Raw genomic sequence first — 17,718 nt, 5'->3', positions numbered from 1 at the left:
TCAAATCAAGCATCATGAAGATTTCCCTGCTTTCTTCTAACAGTGTTATAGTCCTAGGGTTTTGGTTTTTGTTGTTGTTGTTTATTTGTTTGTTGTTGTTTATTTGTTTGATTATTTGTGTGTTTGTGTGTGTGGGGTGTGTTTCAGAGCTCCCTAGCAGTGAACCCAAGGATTTGTGCATGCGAGACAAGCATTCTAGTAACTGAGCTATATCCCCACCCCTTAATTTTTATTTATTTCTTTATTGAGTTTTCACAGAAGTGTGCCTTGGAGAAATAAACATCCACCTCAGTAAAACAACATTAAAAAGGGTTCACAGGCAAAAGAAGTAAACACTTTAGAGCTCCGCTGAGCTGAATCTGAACTTGAGAGTGTGCTATATTTAGGATGTTGAATGTCCCCAGAGGCCTATAGGGTGGATGCTTGGTCCGCAGCCTATGGCATCCTTGGGACATGGTGGGACATTAGGCAATGGGGCCTAGTGGAAGGAAGGTAGGTCACTGGGGAGCACTGGCCCCCAGCCCTTTGCTCTTTCCCTCCAGACTGCATTGCAGTGACAGTTCCCCCACTGCCTGCACTCACCAAGATGTCCTGCCTCACCACAGGCCCAAAGGCACTGGGGCAAGTTACCATGAACTGAAATCATGAGTCAGAGCAACATTTCCCTCCTTATGTAAGTTCATTATCTCAGGTGTTTAGGTATGATGACAGGAAACTAGCTCAGAGTCCCACCTTGCTGCATTGTCATGAGAACAATAAATATTGAGTTAATTTCATCCTAAACTATTTTCAATAGAGAACATGATATCAAGCCATGGTAACAAACAGGAAGATGAAGGCCTTTAGAAGGTAATATACTAAAACTTTACCCACAGGTAGCTACAGATAGTGTTATGAGACTTCTACCATTTCACATCAGATGTTTACAAGACAGATGGTCAAAGAGTTCAATCCATAAGTTCCAAAGTAGGAGAAAGGAGAGGTGACCATATCAAGTGACCATTTCCCATTCTCATAATGCCAGATAGGTTTTTTTATTTTTTATATTTTATTTTTGTTGTACTGGGGATCAAACCCAGGGCCTCACGCATGCCTGGCAAGTGCTCTAGCACTGAGCGTCATCCCCACCTCCCCACACCAGTTTCAATTGGTCTGGAGCCAACTGCAAGGGTATAAGATTTCCTTGGGTTTTTCCAGGAGATAGAAGGCTATAGTTAAGTGGATTCTTCAAGAAATCATGAATGTTGGGGTCCTGGGCACAGTCTGGTCTGGACATTGGTTGCTGCTGTCCTCTGCATATACAGCACTTTTCTCATGGCTTTCCTAGAAGAGAACATTTTTAGTAGTCCTTATTCCACCATTTTTGCTGACATCACTCTTGCTTTTTATATTGCTTTTTATACCATGAATAGTTTGATGGAAGTTGATTTCATGTCCCCTCATTGCAGAGCATAGACAGCAAAAGAAAATGAGAAACGGAAGTAAAAAAATTGCTCTGTGTATGCTATCAATTTTTTCCTTACACAATTATTTTTGCTGTATAAAATTGAAATTATTCCACATATATATTTTACAACTTGTTGATACTTGGTCAGAGCTTCATGATATATGCACATTTCCCTCATCTGTAATAGCCAAGGAATATTCCATTTCAAACATATGCAATATTTGTTGGCCAATCCCAGTTGTTGGCCATCTGGACCTGGGTCCAGTTTTTTAAGCTATGGAGTTTACAATACAGTAGAATTAATAGGTATCAACTCCATCCTGTGTGTGACATACCTAATAAACACAAGAACTGGCCATCCATGTGATATCTGACTAACATTTTATGAACTAACAACCTGTCACTAATATAGACATGCTATAATAAATCTGTGTGTGCACTTAGGCACCTGTGTGTACCTGTGCACACCTGAAAAACAAAGTCCAAAAAACCGACTGCCGTTCAAAGCAGGTGTTCCAGTTTACTCTGCCACCCACAATAATTTTAGCCCTTTGAGCTTAGGTTTTAGAGAGGAGAAGTTCAAAGTCATCAGGAACCATACTGAGATGCAATGCCCAACTCTAGCTGGACAGTGGCAGATGTTCTGAAGCTGAAAATTTGAATATTCCAGGGCCGTTCAAAATTTGTGAGGCCAACTCTAGAAAAGACCAGAAACATAGTAAGAAACTAATTCACTTACCTGCAAATGCCATGATTTTATGCTTTTATTGCTGAGTAATATTCCATTGTGTATATATGCCACATTTTTTTATCCATTCATCCATTGAAGGGCATTTAGGTTGGTTGCACAGCTTAGCTATTGTGAATTGTGCTGCTATAAACATTGATGTGGCTGTGTCCCTGTAGTATGCTGTTTTTAAGTCCTTTGGGTATAAACTGAGGAGAGGAAAAGCTGGGTCAAATTGTGGTTCCATTCCCAATTTTCCAAGAAATCTCCATACTGCTTTCCATATTGGCTGCACCAATTTGCAGTCCCACTAGCAATGTATGAGTGTATCTTTTTCCCCACATCCTCACAAACACTTATTGTTGTTTGTCTTCATAATAGCTGCCATTCTGACTGGAATGAGATGCAATCTTAGTGTGGTTTTGGTTTGCATTTCTCTAATTGTTAGCGATATTGAACATTTTTTTCATATATTTGTTGGTTGATTTTATATCATCATCTGTGAAGTATCTGTTCAGGTCCTTGGCCCATTTATTGATTGGGTTATTTGGTTTTTTGATGTTTAACTTTTTGAGTTCTTTATATACCCTAGAGATTAGTGCTGTATTTGATGTGTGAGGGGTAAAAATTTGCTCCCAAGATACAGGCTCTCTATTCACCTCACAGATTGTTTCTTTCACTGAGAAGAAACTTTTTAGTTGAGTCCATCCCATTTGTTGATTCTTGATTTTAATTCTTGTGCCAAAGGAGTCTTATTAAGGAAGTTGGGGCCTAATCCACATGATGAAGCTTAGGGCCCACTTTTTCTTCTATCTCTGGTTTTATTCTTAAGCCCTTGATCCATTTTGAGTTGAGTTTTGTGCATGGTGAGAGATAGGGGTTTAATTTTTTTTTTTTTGCATATGAATTTCCAGTTTTCCTAGCACCATTTGTTGGAGAGGCTATCTTTTCTCCAATGCATGTTTTTTGGTGACTTTGTCTAATATAAAATAATTGTAGTTTTGTGGGTGAGTCTCTGTGTCGTCTATTCTGTACCATTGGTCTACCAGTCTGTTTTGGTGCCAATACCATGCTGTTTTTGTTACTATTGCTCTGTAGTATAGTTTAAGGTCTGGTATAGTGATGCCACCTGCTTCACTCTTCCTGCTAAGGATTGCTTTAGCTATTCTGGGTCTCTTATTTTTCCAGATGAATTTCATGATTGCTTTTTCTATTTCTATTAGGAATGTCATTGGCATTTTGATCGGATTTTATATCCTGCTACTTTGCTGAATTCATTAATTAGTTCTAGAAGTCTTCTGGTGGAACTTTTAGAGTTTTCGAAGTATAGAATCATATTATCAGCAAACAGTGCCAATTTGAGTTCTTCTTTTCCTATACATATTCCTTTAATTTCTTTCATCTGTCTAATTGCTCTGGCCAGGCCAGTGTTTCAAGAACTATGTTAAATACAAGTGGTAAAAGAGGACATCCCTGCCTTTTTCCAGTTTTTAGAGGGAATGCCTTCAATTTTTCCCATTTAGAATGATGTTGGCCTGGGGCTTAGCATAGATAGCCCTTTACGATGTTGAGATATGTTCCTGTTATCCCTAGTTTTTCTAGTGTTTTGAACATAAAGTGGTGCTGTATTTTGTCAAATGCTTTTTTTTTTTAAAGAGAGAGGAGAGAGAGAGAGAGAGAGAGAGAGAGAGAGAGAGAGAATTTTTAATATTTATTTATTTTTTTTAGTTCTCTGCAGACACAACATCTTTTTTGGTATGTGGTGCTGAGGATCGAACCTGGGCTGCACGCATGCCAGGCGAGCGCGCTACCACTTGAGCCACATCCCCAGCCCTTGTCAAATGCTTTTTCTGCATCTATTGAGATGCTCATATGATTCTTATCTTTAAGTCTATTGATGTGGTGAGTTAAATTTATTGATTTCCATGTGTTGAACCAACCTTGCATCTCTGGGATGAATCCCATTTGATTGTGGTGCACGATCTTTTTGATATTTTTATATTTGATTTGCTAGAATTTTATTGAGAATTTTTGCATCTATTTATTAGAGATATTGGTCTGAAGTTTTCTTTTTTGATGTGTCTTTGCCCGGTTTTGGAATCAGAGTGATATTGGCCTCATAGAATGAGTTTGGAAGTGCTGAGACTTTTTTTCTATTTCCTGAAATAAATTGGAGAGTATTGGTATGAGTTCTTCTTTAAAGTTCTTGTAGAACTCAGATATGTATCCATCCAGTCCTGGGCTTTTCTTGGTTGGTAGGCTTTTGATGTCATCTCCTATTTCGTCACTTGAAATTGATCTATTTAAATTGTGTATATCATCCTGATTGAATTGGGGCAAATTATATGACTCTAGAAATTTCTCAAAGCCTTTGATATTTTCTATTTTATTGGAGTACAAGTTTTCAAAATAACTACTAATTATCTTCTTATTTCTGTAGTGTCTGTTGTGATATTTCCTTTTTCATCACATATGTTAGTAATTTGAGTTTTCTCTCTCCTTCTCTTTGTTAGCATGGCTAATGGGCTGTCAATTTTATTTATATTTTCAAAGAACCAACTTTTTGTTTTGTTAATTTTTCAATTGTTTCTTTTATTTAAACTGCATTGATTTCAGCTTTCATTTTAATTATTTCCTGTCTTCTACTGCTTTTGGTGTTGATTTGTTCTTTTTCTAGGGCTTTGAGATGTAATTTAAGTCATTTATTTGTTGACTTTTTCTCCTTTAAGGAACGAACTCCATACAATGAACTTTCCTCTTAGAACTGCTTTCATGGTGTCTCAGAGATTTCGATATGTTGTATCTGTGGTCTCATTCACCTCTAAGAATTGTTTAATCTCATCCTTGATATCTTCTGCAACCCATTGTTCATTCAGTAGCATATTATTTAGTCTCCAGGCATTGGAGTGGATTTTATTTTTGATTTTATCATTGATTTCTGATTTCATTCCATTATGATCTGACAGCATGCACAGTAGTATCTCTACTTTTTAATATTTGCTAAGAGATGCTTTGTGGCATACTATATGTTCTATTTTAGAGAAGGATCCATGTGCTGCTGAGAAGAAAGTGTATTCTGTCTTTGAAGGATGAAATATTCTATATATGTCAGTTAAGTCTAAGCTATTGATTGTCTTATTGAGTTCTATAGTTTCTTTGTTCAGCTTTTGTTTGGAAGATCTATCTAGTGATGAAAGAGGTGTGTTAAAATTACCCAAAATTATTGTGTTGTGGTCTATTTGACTCTTGAACTTGAGAAGAGTTTGTTTGATGAACGTACACGCTCCATTGTTTGGGGCATATATATTAATAATTGTTAAGTCTTATTGGTGTATGGTTCCCTGAAGCAGTATGTAGTGTCCTTCTTTATCCTTTTTGATTGACTTTAGTTTGAAGTCTATTTTATTTGATATGAGGATGGAAATTGCTGCTTGCTTCCACGGTCCATGTGAATGGTATGATTTTTCCCAACCTTTCACCTTCAGTCTGTGAATGTCTTTTCTTATGAGATGAGTTTCTTGGAGGCAGCATATTGTTGGGTCTTTTTTTTTTTAATCCAATCTGCTAATCTATGTCTTTTGATTGGTGAGTTTGGTCCTATGCCAGAGGCTAGGCTCTGCCAGGTATCTGCCCCACCAGTAGAGGGGTGGACCTGGGCTTACTGTGAGCTTGGGACCCGTGGGGGCTAGTGTGAGTGGGCTGGGCTGGGCCTCTGCTCCTGCAGTAGTCTGCTGGTCGGAAGGGGTGGTCTTGCACCCTTCAAGACTAGGCTTTGGAGGGTGGGCCAGGCCTACTGTGGTCCTGCACCAGAGGCTAGGCTCTGCTCCACTGGGGGAGGGGTGGACCAGGCCTACTGTGAGACTGGGTCCCACACAGGCTGGTGTGGACCATTTTCAGAATGTTAAACCACTTCTTAACAGAATACTATCTGTACTTGTTCATTGGTTAAGGGAGAAGGGAGGGAAGAAGTGGCAAAGGTGTTTTGTTAGAACATTTCAGCTTACCCTTTGCCCTGTAACATGCATTACATTTCACGATGCTATACTGTATATATATTGCATATATACTGGACAAAGGAGTCCTAATTTTATAACATCTGGTCTCTATATATTAAAGAGGTTGCCAATGTATGACAAAAGTAGAGTTAGTAAATTCACACATTTTGTACACTTTTTGTTACAATTCATAGAAAGGCAGTCTTCTGAAAAGGACTTTTGGAAGTGAAATTGTAACATCACATCATGTGACACTCAGGGATGACACATGTGACAGAGGAGAAAGAACTGGAAGAAGTGAAGAATTCTAGGCAAGAATGATCCTGCTTACAAGACACTTTCAGATGTAACCATTGTTGCATGTGTATACTTTATTTAACACAACTATGTACATAGTGGACTAACTTAAGTCCTTATTTCAAACATCTAGTCTTTCTAGATGTGGAGAAGTGCACAAAGTATGTTAAAAGTAGAGGTAGTAAATAAGACATGTCCTAGATATCTTTTGTTTAAAATTCATGAGAAGGGCTGGGGATGTGGCTCAAGCGGTAGCGCGCTCGCCTGGCATGCATGCGACCCGGGTTCGATCCTCAGCACCACATACCAACAAAGATGTTGTGTCCGCCGAGAACTAAAAAATAAATATTAAAAATTCTCTCTCTCTCTCTCTCTCTCTCTCTCTCCTCTCTCACTCTCTCTTAAAAAAAATAAATAAAATAAAATTCATGAGGAAATATCTGTCTTGTGCAAATGGAATGATCCAAACAATTCTCTGAGCAGGACATATTATATCAGTGCTGGTTCAGGGAGGAAGAAGGAAAAGAAAATATAAACAGCTTTATACCAGTGTATTTTCTGTGAAGCACAACTGACCATTGTCCCTTATATTTATGAGTTTTGTTTTACTATTCTGTGTAAAGAGTGTATATAAAGGACAAATGAGTCCTAATTTACATCTAGTCTATCTAGATGTTAAAGAGGTCGCCAGTGTAGGACAAGAGTAGAGTTAGTAAACTACCACACTGAGTACATGTTGTGTTAAATTCATAGGAAAAACTGTTCTTAAAACCACTTAGGAAGTGAAATTGTTAAAGTTATCTGTCAGCATTACAGATGCAAATAATGACCTGTGGGTTGATAAGTCTAGAAAGGGAAGGGTTCCAGGTCAGAATGTTACTGTTTGGAAGAAACTTTCAAATTCCAGCCTTTAAAAAAAGGGTGCGTTTTTCTTCAAAGTATACCCTTTGTTGAGTAAGTGCTGCCATTTCTTGAGTGCTACTATAGGTATAGTTGGAAACTTCAGTCCTTGTCGGAAACATCTAGTGTTTCTAGATGTTTAAAAGCTCACAAGACATGGTAAAAGTAGAGAGCTAAAGTAATACCCTTTAAGTCTGCATTGTTACTGCATAGGAATGGTTGCCATGTGGGGGAATGGAGTTGTTGAACTTGATGTCTTGGAGGGTAGGTTGAAAGTTCACTGGATGGGGGTGGGGAAAGAAGAAAGTATGCATAGAGAAGCATTCTGTGCCTCTTAGATTAGTTCAGATTGTCTAGCCATTGTTACATGTGCATTTTAGTTAATCTTGCTGGGTCTTAAAGGATAAGTCCTAATGCCCAATGGTTGTTAGAAGTAGCAAAATGATCCCTGTATCAATATCCTTTTGTTAATTTTGAGGAAGAACTGTCTTCTGAGAATGACCCTTGTTAATCCACACTTTGGGGCTAGGGGTGGTCCTGAATTTAGTCCCTGGAATGGGGAAGCAGGAAAAGAGGAAGTGTGAGGGGAAGTGCTCTTGGCTACTGTCTCCATATCTGGATACAGGTTTCATTATAACCATAGATGAGCCATCTGTGTATTTATGGGAAATTGTTTTCATTGTGTACAAAGTTTCTACATCATTTCACAACATCTAAGCTTTCTAGATGTCCTGAGGTGAAGTGAATCATAAAAAGGAGTGCTAGTGGGCAGGGACTATAGCTCAGTGGCAGAGCGCTTGCCTAACATGGGTGAGGCACTGGGTTTGATCCTTAGCACCACATAAAAATAAACAAATAAAATAAAGTCATTCTATTCAACTACAACTACAAAAAAGAAAAAAGAAAAAAAATAAAGAAAAAAGGAGTGCTAGTGAATCAGCCAATTTGAAAATATCATTTTATTACAATTGATAGAGAAGATGCATCTTGGACCTGGAATTGCTTTAAATAAACTACAATGCCCCAGAGGGGCATTGTGTATCAGGACTTGTTCCTTAGGCTGGCAGCAGAAGGGCACAGGGAAACATAGGGAAAGATGGTAGCAAGGGCTCAAAGATTTACATTTTGATGTGAGCCACTGGTGTGTGTGCATCTGCTGGCTGTACTATAGGATTACTTTAATAAACTGGGAACATACATTCTTGCTAATAGTTTAGTAGTAGAAATCTGGTAATGAAACAAGCTTGGTGTATTTTGTTGTGGTCTTATTTTAAATTGAGCTTTGTGGGAATGCGTTATTTTAGTTGTAACTCTGCCAAAATGTCTACCTAGAGGCCTGTGGCCATTTCTCTCTTCAGTGAAATTTTTGTCCCCAAGAAAGGATAACGGATTGAGTTGGTGTAGTGTATTTTTGGTTATCAAAAAATACCCATGGGGGCTGGGGATGTGGCTCAAGCGGTAGCACACTCGCCTGGCATGCGTGCGGCCCGGGTTCGATCCTCAGCACCACATACCAACAAAGATGTTGTGTCTGCAGAGAACTAAAAAAAATAAATAAATATTAAAAATTCTCTCTCTCTCTCTCTCTCTCTCTCTCTCTCTCTCTCTCTCTCTCTCCTCTCTCACTCTCTCTTTAAAAAAAAAAAATACCCATGTAGCTTTAGGATTTTGAATTGGTGAAGATTCATGATGTGTGGAAAAGCTTGATACACACTACCATCTCAATCACCCCAAATGGGATATTGTGTATATATACACACACAACCTAGCGGACAAGTCCAACTAAGCTGCTTGAGACTAGATGACTTTGTTCTTGGCTTGTGTTTTTATTTTTTCCTGTAATTACAATTAACTTTTTTAAAAATAAAACTATTTAAAAAACAACAATAAAACAGGGAAAATGGTGGGGGCTGTGGCTCCATAGTAGAGTGCCACTCAGTTCAATCCCCTGGCCGCACCCCCCTCAAAAAAAAGCAGATTGAAGTGCAGGACACAAGTGGAACACATACACACACACACACACACACACAATATCTTACTCTCTATCTCTTCCCAGGGGAAGAGGAAGAGCTGCTTTCCTTGTCTTATTTATTTATTTACTTATTTATTGTCACGAAAAACCTTGCTAGAAGCCTCCTGGCTCCCTCTGAGCCCTCCTCTCCCCTCCCAGGTCAGAGCTAGGCCCTGCACCCATGCTGAAGGCACTCACTCAGAAGAACAGGGGATCAGCCAGTGTGAGACCCACTGGAATTTATCCTTGAGGCACACAGGGCAAGGATGTGCACCAGAAAGACTCTAGGGCTCTCTTGGACACCCCCCCCCCCCCCAGCTTTCTGGTGTGCCTCCCTGCCATCTCTTCTGATCAGGGGTCACCTTTCACAGGTGTAGTCCCCATGGTGATGCTGGTGCTGCCTTCAGACTGCCCCAGGTGTCTCTTCATGGACCATTTTTTGAGCTGGAGGGAACCAGTCTTGGCTCATTTTGCAGGCTTGGAAAGGACTCCTTTTGGGGACAGTCAGCCACAAGGACCTGAGCATGCAATTGGGCGCCACCCTGGGGTGAGGATGGCTGAGGTCAAAGCCTGGAGAAAGGTGGCCACCCACAGCTAGATAAAGGAGGGAGTCAGGAAGGAAACACTGCCACCTGGTGACAGGCAGGGGAAAACCCTGGAGAGGAGGTGGTGGGGAGGTCTCCAGTTCCTGGACAATGAAAGACTCTGTTTTCCTCCAAATCTTTCCAGAACTGGAAAGTGTTGCAAAGTCACTTGCTTTGTTTTTTAAATTAAAACAAAAGTCCTAGTGTGCATGAGCAAGAAAGGATAGATGATGAGTGGATGGAATTACAGTGCAAAGTTATAGAAGTGGGATCCTCTTGCCTCAGCCTCATGAGCCTCTGGGATTACAGGCATGCACCACCACGCCTAGTGACTTGACTTGTTTGTAATGGGCTTACTTTATTGTGGAATTGTAGGAGCTCTTTATATATTATGAATGTTCACCTCTTATCAAATATAAACAATTTGAAAATATTTTCTCAGCTTAAGTTTTCACTTTGTTGATTGTGTTATTTGATGCAAAGAAGTTTTTACATTTGATGCAGTGCAATTTACCTATATTTTCTTTGTTGCCTGTACTTTTGGTGTCAGATGATCGGCAAATCAAGCATCATAAAGTTTTCCCTGTTTTCTTCTAAGAGTGTTATAGTCATAGGGGTTTTTTGTTTTGCTTATTTGTTTGTTTGTGGGTTTTTTTCTGCGTGTTTGTGTGAGACAGGGGGTGGTTCAGTTCTCCTAGGACTGAACCCAGGGCTTTGTCCATGCAAGGCAAGCATTCTAGCAACTAAGCTGTGTCCCCAGCCTTTATCTTTCTATCTGTGTACCTACCTACCTACCTATCTATCTATCTAGTTGTTGAGTTTTCACAGGTTCAGAAGTGAGCCTTGGAGAAATATACATCCACCACAATAAAACAACATTAACAAAGCTTCACAGACAGAAGAAGAAAGCACTTTAGAGCGCCACTGAGCTGAATCTGAACTTGTGAGTGTGCCATATCTAGGATGTTGAATGTTCCCAGAGACCTATGGGGTGAAGGCTTGGTCCACAGCCTATGGCACTCTTGAGACATGGTGGGACATTTAGGCAATGGGGCCTAGTGGAAGGAAGGTAGGTCACTGGGGAGCACTGGCCCCCAGCCCTTTTCTCTTTGCCTCCAGGCTGCATTGCAGTGGCAGTTCCCCCCTGCCTGCACTCACCATGAGGTCCTGCCTTACCACAGGCCCAAAGGCACTAGGGCAAGTTACTATGTACTCCTCAAATCATGAGTCAGCAACATTTCCCTTCTTATGTAAGTTCATTATCTCAGGTGTTTGAGTATGGTGAGAGCAAACTAGCTCAGAGTCCCACCTTTCTTCATTGACATGAGAACCATAAATACTGAGTTAATTTCATTCTAAAAATTTTCCAATAGAGATCATGAGATCAAGCCAGGGTAATAAAACAGGAAGATGAAGGCCTCTGGAAGCTACTATACTAAAACTTTACCCACCGGCTGCTACAGACAGTGTTTATGAGACTTCCACCATTTCACATCAGGTATTTACAAGACAGATGGTCAAAGAGTTCAATCGATAATTTCCAAAGTAGGAGAAAGGAGAGGTGACCATATCAAGTGACCACCTCCCATTCTCATAATGCCCAATAGGTTTTTTTTGTTTGTTTGTTTGTTTTTTATTGGTTGTTCAAAACATTACAAAGCTCATGATATATCATCTTTCATACATTTGACTCAATTCCCAATAGGTTTTTTATTTTTTATATTATATTTTTGTTTTACTGGGGATCAAACCAAGGGCCTCACACATGCCTGGCAAGTGCTTTAGCACTGAGCCTCATCCCTACCTCCCCATACCACTTTCAAGTGGTCTGGGGAGCCAACTGCAAAGGTATAGGATTTCCTCGGGTTTTTCAAAGAGATGGAAAGCTTAAGCAGACTTTTCAAGAAATCACCAATGTTAGGGTCCTGGGCACCAGTCATGTCTGGACATTGGTTGCTGCTGACCTCTGCATACAGAGCAGTTTTATCATTGCTTTCCTGGAGAAGAAAATTTTTAGCGGTCCTTATTCCACCGTTTTTGCTGACATCTCGCTCGCTTTTTATATTGCTTTTTATAACATGCATAGTTTGATGGAAGTTGATTTCATGCCCCCTCTTTGCACAGCACAGATAGCAAAAAGAAAATGAGAGATAGAAGTAAAAAAAAAATTGCTCTTTGTATGGTATCAGTTTTTTATCTTTATAATTATTTTTGCAGTATGAAAAATGAAATTATTCTACATATATATTTTACAACTTGCTGATACTTTGATACAGCCTCATGATATATGTACATTTCCTCTCACCTGTAATAGCCACAAAGTATTCCATTTCAAACATATGCTATATTTGCTGGCCAACTGGACCTGGGTCCCGTTTTTTAAGCTACAGAATTTACAATATAGTAGAATTAATAGAGAAAAAGTCCATGTTATATGTGACACACCTAATAAACAGCATCACTGGCCATCCATGTGATAGCTGACTAGCATTTTAGGGGCTAACAACCTCTCAGTATTACAGACATGCTACAACAAATCTGTGTGTGTGCCCTTTTGGACCCTGTGTGTGCCTGTGAAAACCTGAAAAGAAAGTCCTAAAAACCAACTGCCATTCAAAGCAGGTGTTCCAGTTTACTCGGCCACCACAATAATTTTAGCCCTCTCAGCTTAGGTTTTAGAAAGGGCAAGTTCAAAGTCATCAGGAACCAAACTGAGATGCAATGCCCAACTCTAGCTGGACAGTGGCAGGTGTTCCGAAGCTGAAACTTTGGATATTCCAGGGCCATTAGAAATTTGTGAGGCCAACACTAGAAAAGACTGGAAATATTATAACTACTAATTCCTTCTTTAATCATAGCACCTTTCTTCTAATTCCTAAGAAAACAGCTCCCAGCTCTATTGTTACACTTCATTTCCTCTTTGTATTCCAAACTTTTAAGCTCAATGCTGCTTACACATGTGTAACCTGTGCAGTACTGACACAAGGCCCCAGTGGAGATGTAAGAGCAGCTGCTAGGGCCAATCAACAGTGGACTCAGGGCCTCCTTGATCCTTCTTCTGTTCTATACAGCAGAAATGCTTGTCGGAGGCTCTTGCACAACGTGAAGCAGCTTAGTGGGAGCCTGCCCTGCCAAACTTCTCATCAGATTGTTCTGTTACCTTCCTGATTCCTGCAAGAACGTTTCAGGGAAGACCCAAAGAACATGAAAGATGAATTCAGGTACTCCCTCTAAGTGTCCTTCAAGCATCGAGGTGTCTGAAAACTGTACTTTCTGGGGAAACAGTCTTTTCATGGAGCACAGGATGGAAAGGTAGATCATGGTAGAACACAGGTTTAGCATGAGTGAGGTGGATGCAGTAAGAAGGAAGGAGGGAGAGAGCAGAAGATAACAATGGAACAGCTTGCTGCTCAGGCACAGAGGTGACACATGCCTGTGATTGCAGCTACTCCAGAGGCTCCTGGAAGAGAGGGATCACAAGTCCAAGTCCAGCCTGCCAGTTTAGACCCTTTCTCAAAATAAAAGATGTTAAGGTTTGGATATAAAGGATTGGGATGTAGCTCAGTGGCAAAGCTTCACTGGGTTCAATCCCCAGTACCAGGTTGAGGGGCAGGGAAGCTGCCTTCTGACAGGAGAAACCACAGAAGCATCTGATGCATCATCTGACTCATCCTAGAAAACGACCTGACCCACTGGCAGGTGCTTGCCATGCTGGTGGGTTCTCCAGTTGAGGTACAACGAAGCCAAAAAATACCTTCTCAGGGACTGGAGGTGCCCTTCAGTGGTAGTGTGCATGCTCAGCAAGTGTGAGGCCCTGAGTTCAGTCCCCAGCACCCAAACAAAAACTTTGCCTAGTGTTTCCCTTGAAAGAGGAATAAGTCACAGAGTCAGTGTGCACATTTCACGGCTTTTTATTGAGATTTAGAGAAGATCAGCTGTGGAAGCCAACAGGCTCACTGTCCTGGTGTGCCCAGGGCCTCTATGGCGTGGGTGACAGCATCTGTGACAGTGTTGGTCACACTCTCAGTGACTTCCTTCGCCACTTTCTCTCCTGACTCTTGGGCATTCTTTAAGGCTTCAGCAAGGGCTGTCAGGAAGAAAAACAGAGAAAAAGTCAGGGTGAACCCCTCGCTGTGCTCAGCATGTCACCTTGAGAGGCAGGGGGCTGGGGCAGTCTGACAGGACCAACCCTGGACACATCTCATGGAGCAAAGGCAGAATAAATTCAAACCTGGTTCTCCTGGGGCTGGGGTTGTAGCTCAGGGGTAGAATGCTTACTCAGCATGCACAAGGCCCTGGATTCAGTCCTCAGTACCGCAAAAAAAAATTTGGTTTTATATCCCCAACAACTTGCCTTTCTTCAGTTTGAATGAGACTGAATATCTGCTCATGGGTTCACTGGCTACTTATTCTTCATTTTTATGTTTATATCTTTTGCTCTTTTTTATATTGGGTTGTTAGGTCAGATTATCATTTCTATTATAAACATTTTGCCACCATCTGTGGCTTTTGTGTGTATGTGGTACTGTGGATTGCACCCAGGGCTTACTGCATGCTGGGCAAGTGCCCTACCACTGAACTACACCCCCAGCCCTGTTTGTTTTATTTTGAGACAGTCTCACTAAGTTCCCCACGATGGCCTTGAATTTAAAATCCTTGTGCCTCAGCTTCCCAAGTGGCTGGGAATACAGATGAGCACCACAGCAACTGGCTTATCATTTTATATCTTAAATGTTTTGTCCCAGTGTGCTTCCACATCTCTTTTGTGACCTGGTTTTAATGTTCCACAGAGAGGACTACCTGGATGGAACCTTAACATAAGGATTAGTCTGAACTGATGATCAAACTCAGAGATAATTGCATACCAACAGAAAGGATGCAAAAAGGGGGTTGGGATGGTGACCTTGTTGGGCAAAGAAGTGATTGGCCCCACCTAGCTTTCCTTCTTCATCCTGTCCTCCACCTCTTCAACTTATGGGGTTTTGTTGTTGTTGTTATTGTTACAGAAATAGGAATTGAACCCTGGGATGTTCTACAGCTGAGCTACATCTTCAACCCCTTTTACTTTGATGTTGTGATAGGATCTCCCTAAGTTGCCTATGCTAGCCTCAAATTCACAATCTTCTTGCTTCAGTCTCAGTGGCTGGGATGGTAGGCATATGCCACTATATGCTGGACTTGTTCTTTTTTGGTTTCATGTTGAGTACTGAAAATTGAATCCCAGACCTCATGCAGGCTAGGCAAGCTCTCTACCCCTGAGCTACATTCCCAGCCCTTCCTTCTCTCCTTCCAACCTTTTCTCTTTCTTTTCCTCTTTCCTTCCTTTCCTTCCTTCTCTCCTTCCCTCTTTGCCTCTGCCCCACCCCCAACCCCAGCCCTCAGTACCTTGCTCTCCATCCTCATTGGTGTGCTCCACCACGTCCTTCACTGCTTCCCCCAGAGCATCAACTGAAAAAAGGAGACCAATTCAGACAAATTCAGAGACAAAGTCACCAAGGAAGCCTGCTTCCCTTCCCAGCACCTCTGGACACCCAGGGTGGAGCTCCAGGATGCCACCCCCAGCCAATTCAGGCTGGCACAGAAGGGCCTGGCTGCTGAAAGGGAGCTGAGGAAGCCCAATGAGGACACAGGGCCCTCCATGCTCCTCAGTCTGGCAGGGACTGAGAACAGGCAGTTTTGACACAGAAGGTCTCCCAGGTCTTCAGAGAAAAAGATCCAAACTGCCAGCTGCTCACCCAGCACCTATGTTCCTCACCTGTCCCCAGGAGCCTCATCTGGCCTGGCTTCTCTTCTACCTTGGATGCTGGATTAGGCTCCACAAGTAGAGAGGGCTGCTTAGGGCAGTGAGGCTCTGAGGGCTCCACCCTAAACTGGCCTCCCAGCATCTGCACCCCATAGCTCCATCTCTCCTGGTGGGGTGATAGGCCAGCGTTCCCAATGGGCCCTCAGTGGGCCTCAAGGCCTGGCCTGATTCCTGGAATCAGCTTGGGATAGGCCCAGTCAAGCCTGCCCTGACCCCACACAGGGGGAAAGGAGCCCTAGGTCCTTACCAGCTCCCTCAGTGGCCTTTTCAGTGCGACGGGCCAGGTTGTCAGCCGCTATTTGCCCCAGGAGTCCCAGCATTGTGCAACAGCAGGCAGTGACAGCCGGATGCTGGGGACTGAACCAGTGTGCTTTTATACAGGCCTCTGATGTCTCACTAAGCACCAAACCCTCACCTGACCTGTAGGAAGCTGGGCAGATGAGTCACTGGAGATGGCAGCAAGAGGAAGAGGCTGGGTGAGGCATGCCAGTGCTGGTCTAGCGCCTCTTGCAGTGAGACACCCCACAGTGCCCCCACCCATGTCCTAGCAACCCTGTGCAGCAGAAGGACAGGGATCAGGGCTAAAGCTGAGCAAGAGAAGTCAGCTGAGCCAGGGCCCTGAGTGCTCGGAGACAAGGTCCTACCAGCTCAGACCCTGGAATGCAGCTGGTGAAACTGCCCAGGCTGCCCAGTCTGCTATTCAAGGTTCCCAGTGTAACCTAGTCAGGATTTTGGAGGTTCTAGGGATGTGAGGACTCAGGCATCCCCTGAGGTCAGGCACACAACAGTGGTGGGCTGGCTTGGGTTGTAGCTCACTGGTATAGTACTAGCCTAGCATGTGTGAGGCACTGAGCTCAATTCTCAGCACCACATAGAGACCAATAAAAACAAAAGTCTATCAACAACTACAAAAAATATTTTAAAAATTAGTAGTGGTCACCAATTCCCTTTCTATTCTTAAGGACCTGGGCTCTGCAAATAGAGAAGGTAATAGCATTGAGCCAGGTAGTTTCCCTGACTTTCCAGTCAGTTGATTATCATTCAATCAAGCTCCTGAGTCGCCCAGTACTGGGGCAGCCAGCATGTGGAAGAATCCTGGGTCCTCTCTGCACTTTCTGGATCAGTCTGTAGGGGAGGTTCTGCAAGGTCAGAAGGTTACATTCCGGTCCTAGAGTAGACCCAGCAGGTTCTCTGGACCTAGCTGGAATTCCACAGAAAGCAGCTTTACTGCCCCTTACACATCACACATGGCACAGGCCAAGTTGCTGGGAGAGCTCTGAGCTAAGACCAGCCTCCCTGGGGTGGGTAGAGTATGCTGGGGGCAGCAGCACCTCAGGATCCTGAGGCCACAACCCACACGTATCACTGCCACCTCCCTTGGGCAGAGGTGGATCAAGGCTTAAACAATTTGAAAGAGGCCTCGTTAACAAAAGGATTACAATAATTCTCCACTTGCAAGTTATCCAATTAGATACCTATGACCCAGGGACCTGGGAAGAACCATGAAGGTGGAGACTATGGAGCTTAAGCAGGTCCAGATGACCCTATGATGTCCTCGTTACAGCCCAGCTCCAGAGGCCACCCAGGGCAAGGGTGGTGGAGGTCAGGGAGCCGGGCAGCTGATGGGAATGGGGCTGAGGGACACATGAGGATGCTCCCTGGACCCATCACACCCCTTTTCTGATTCCTTGGAGGTTGTGTGTGACTCTCACCTCCATAGTGGTCCTCTCTGCCCCTCCCCTGAGAAGTGATACTCACTTGCTTCCAGACCCCACCCCACAAGCCCCAGCTAGTGTGCTTGTCAGAGATCCCCTCTCAGGAGCTCACCAGCCCTGACAGACCCTCCTCAGAGCTCAGCCCCTCAGCAGGGCTCTGTCCACAGGAGCCTGCCTGGAGCCCTGCCCACTGTAGCCTCTTTGAACAGCTGCCTTTCCCCTCCCTCTCAGATACTGCT

The 17,718-nt window shown here is 42.7% G+C and overlaps 1 protein-coding gene across 1 annotated transcript; it reads right to left on the bottom strand.

The window, feature by feature from the left end:
- Positions 1-13,914: 13,914 nt before the first annotated feature.
- Positions 13,915-16,084, bottom strand: LOC308634403 (uncharacterized protein; the record flags this gene model as incomplete). The annotated part of the gene is made up of 3 exons (XM_081268234.1): positions 13,915-14,048; positions 15,347-15,409; positions 16,012-16,084. The coding sequence occupies 3 exons, from the start codon at positions 16,082-16,084 to the stop codon at positions 13,915-13,917; spliced, it is 270 nt and encodes an 89-aa protein (XP_081124360.1).
- Between the last annotated feature and the right edge of the window lie 1,634 nt (positions 16,085-17,718).

This window comes from Spermophilus citellus (assembly GCF_964194105.1).
Source record: "Spermophilus citellus genome assembly, chromosome: 15".
NCBI classification, from domain to species: Eukaryota; Metazoa; Chordata; class Mammalia; order Rodentia; family Sciuridae; genus Spermophilus; species Spermophilus citellus.
Note: the sequence above shows the minus strand (reverse complement) of the source record. Positions and strands in the feature narration are given on the sequence as shown.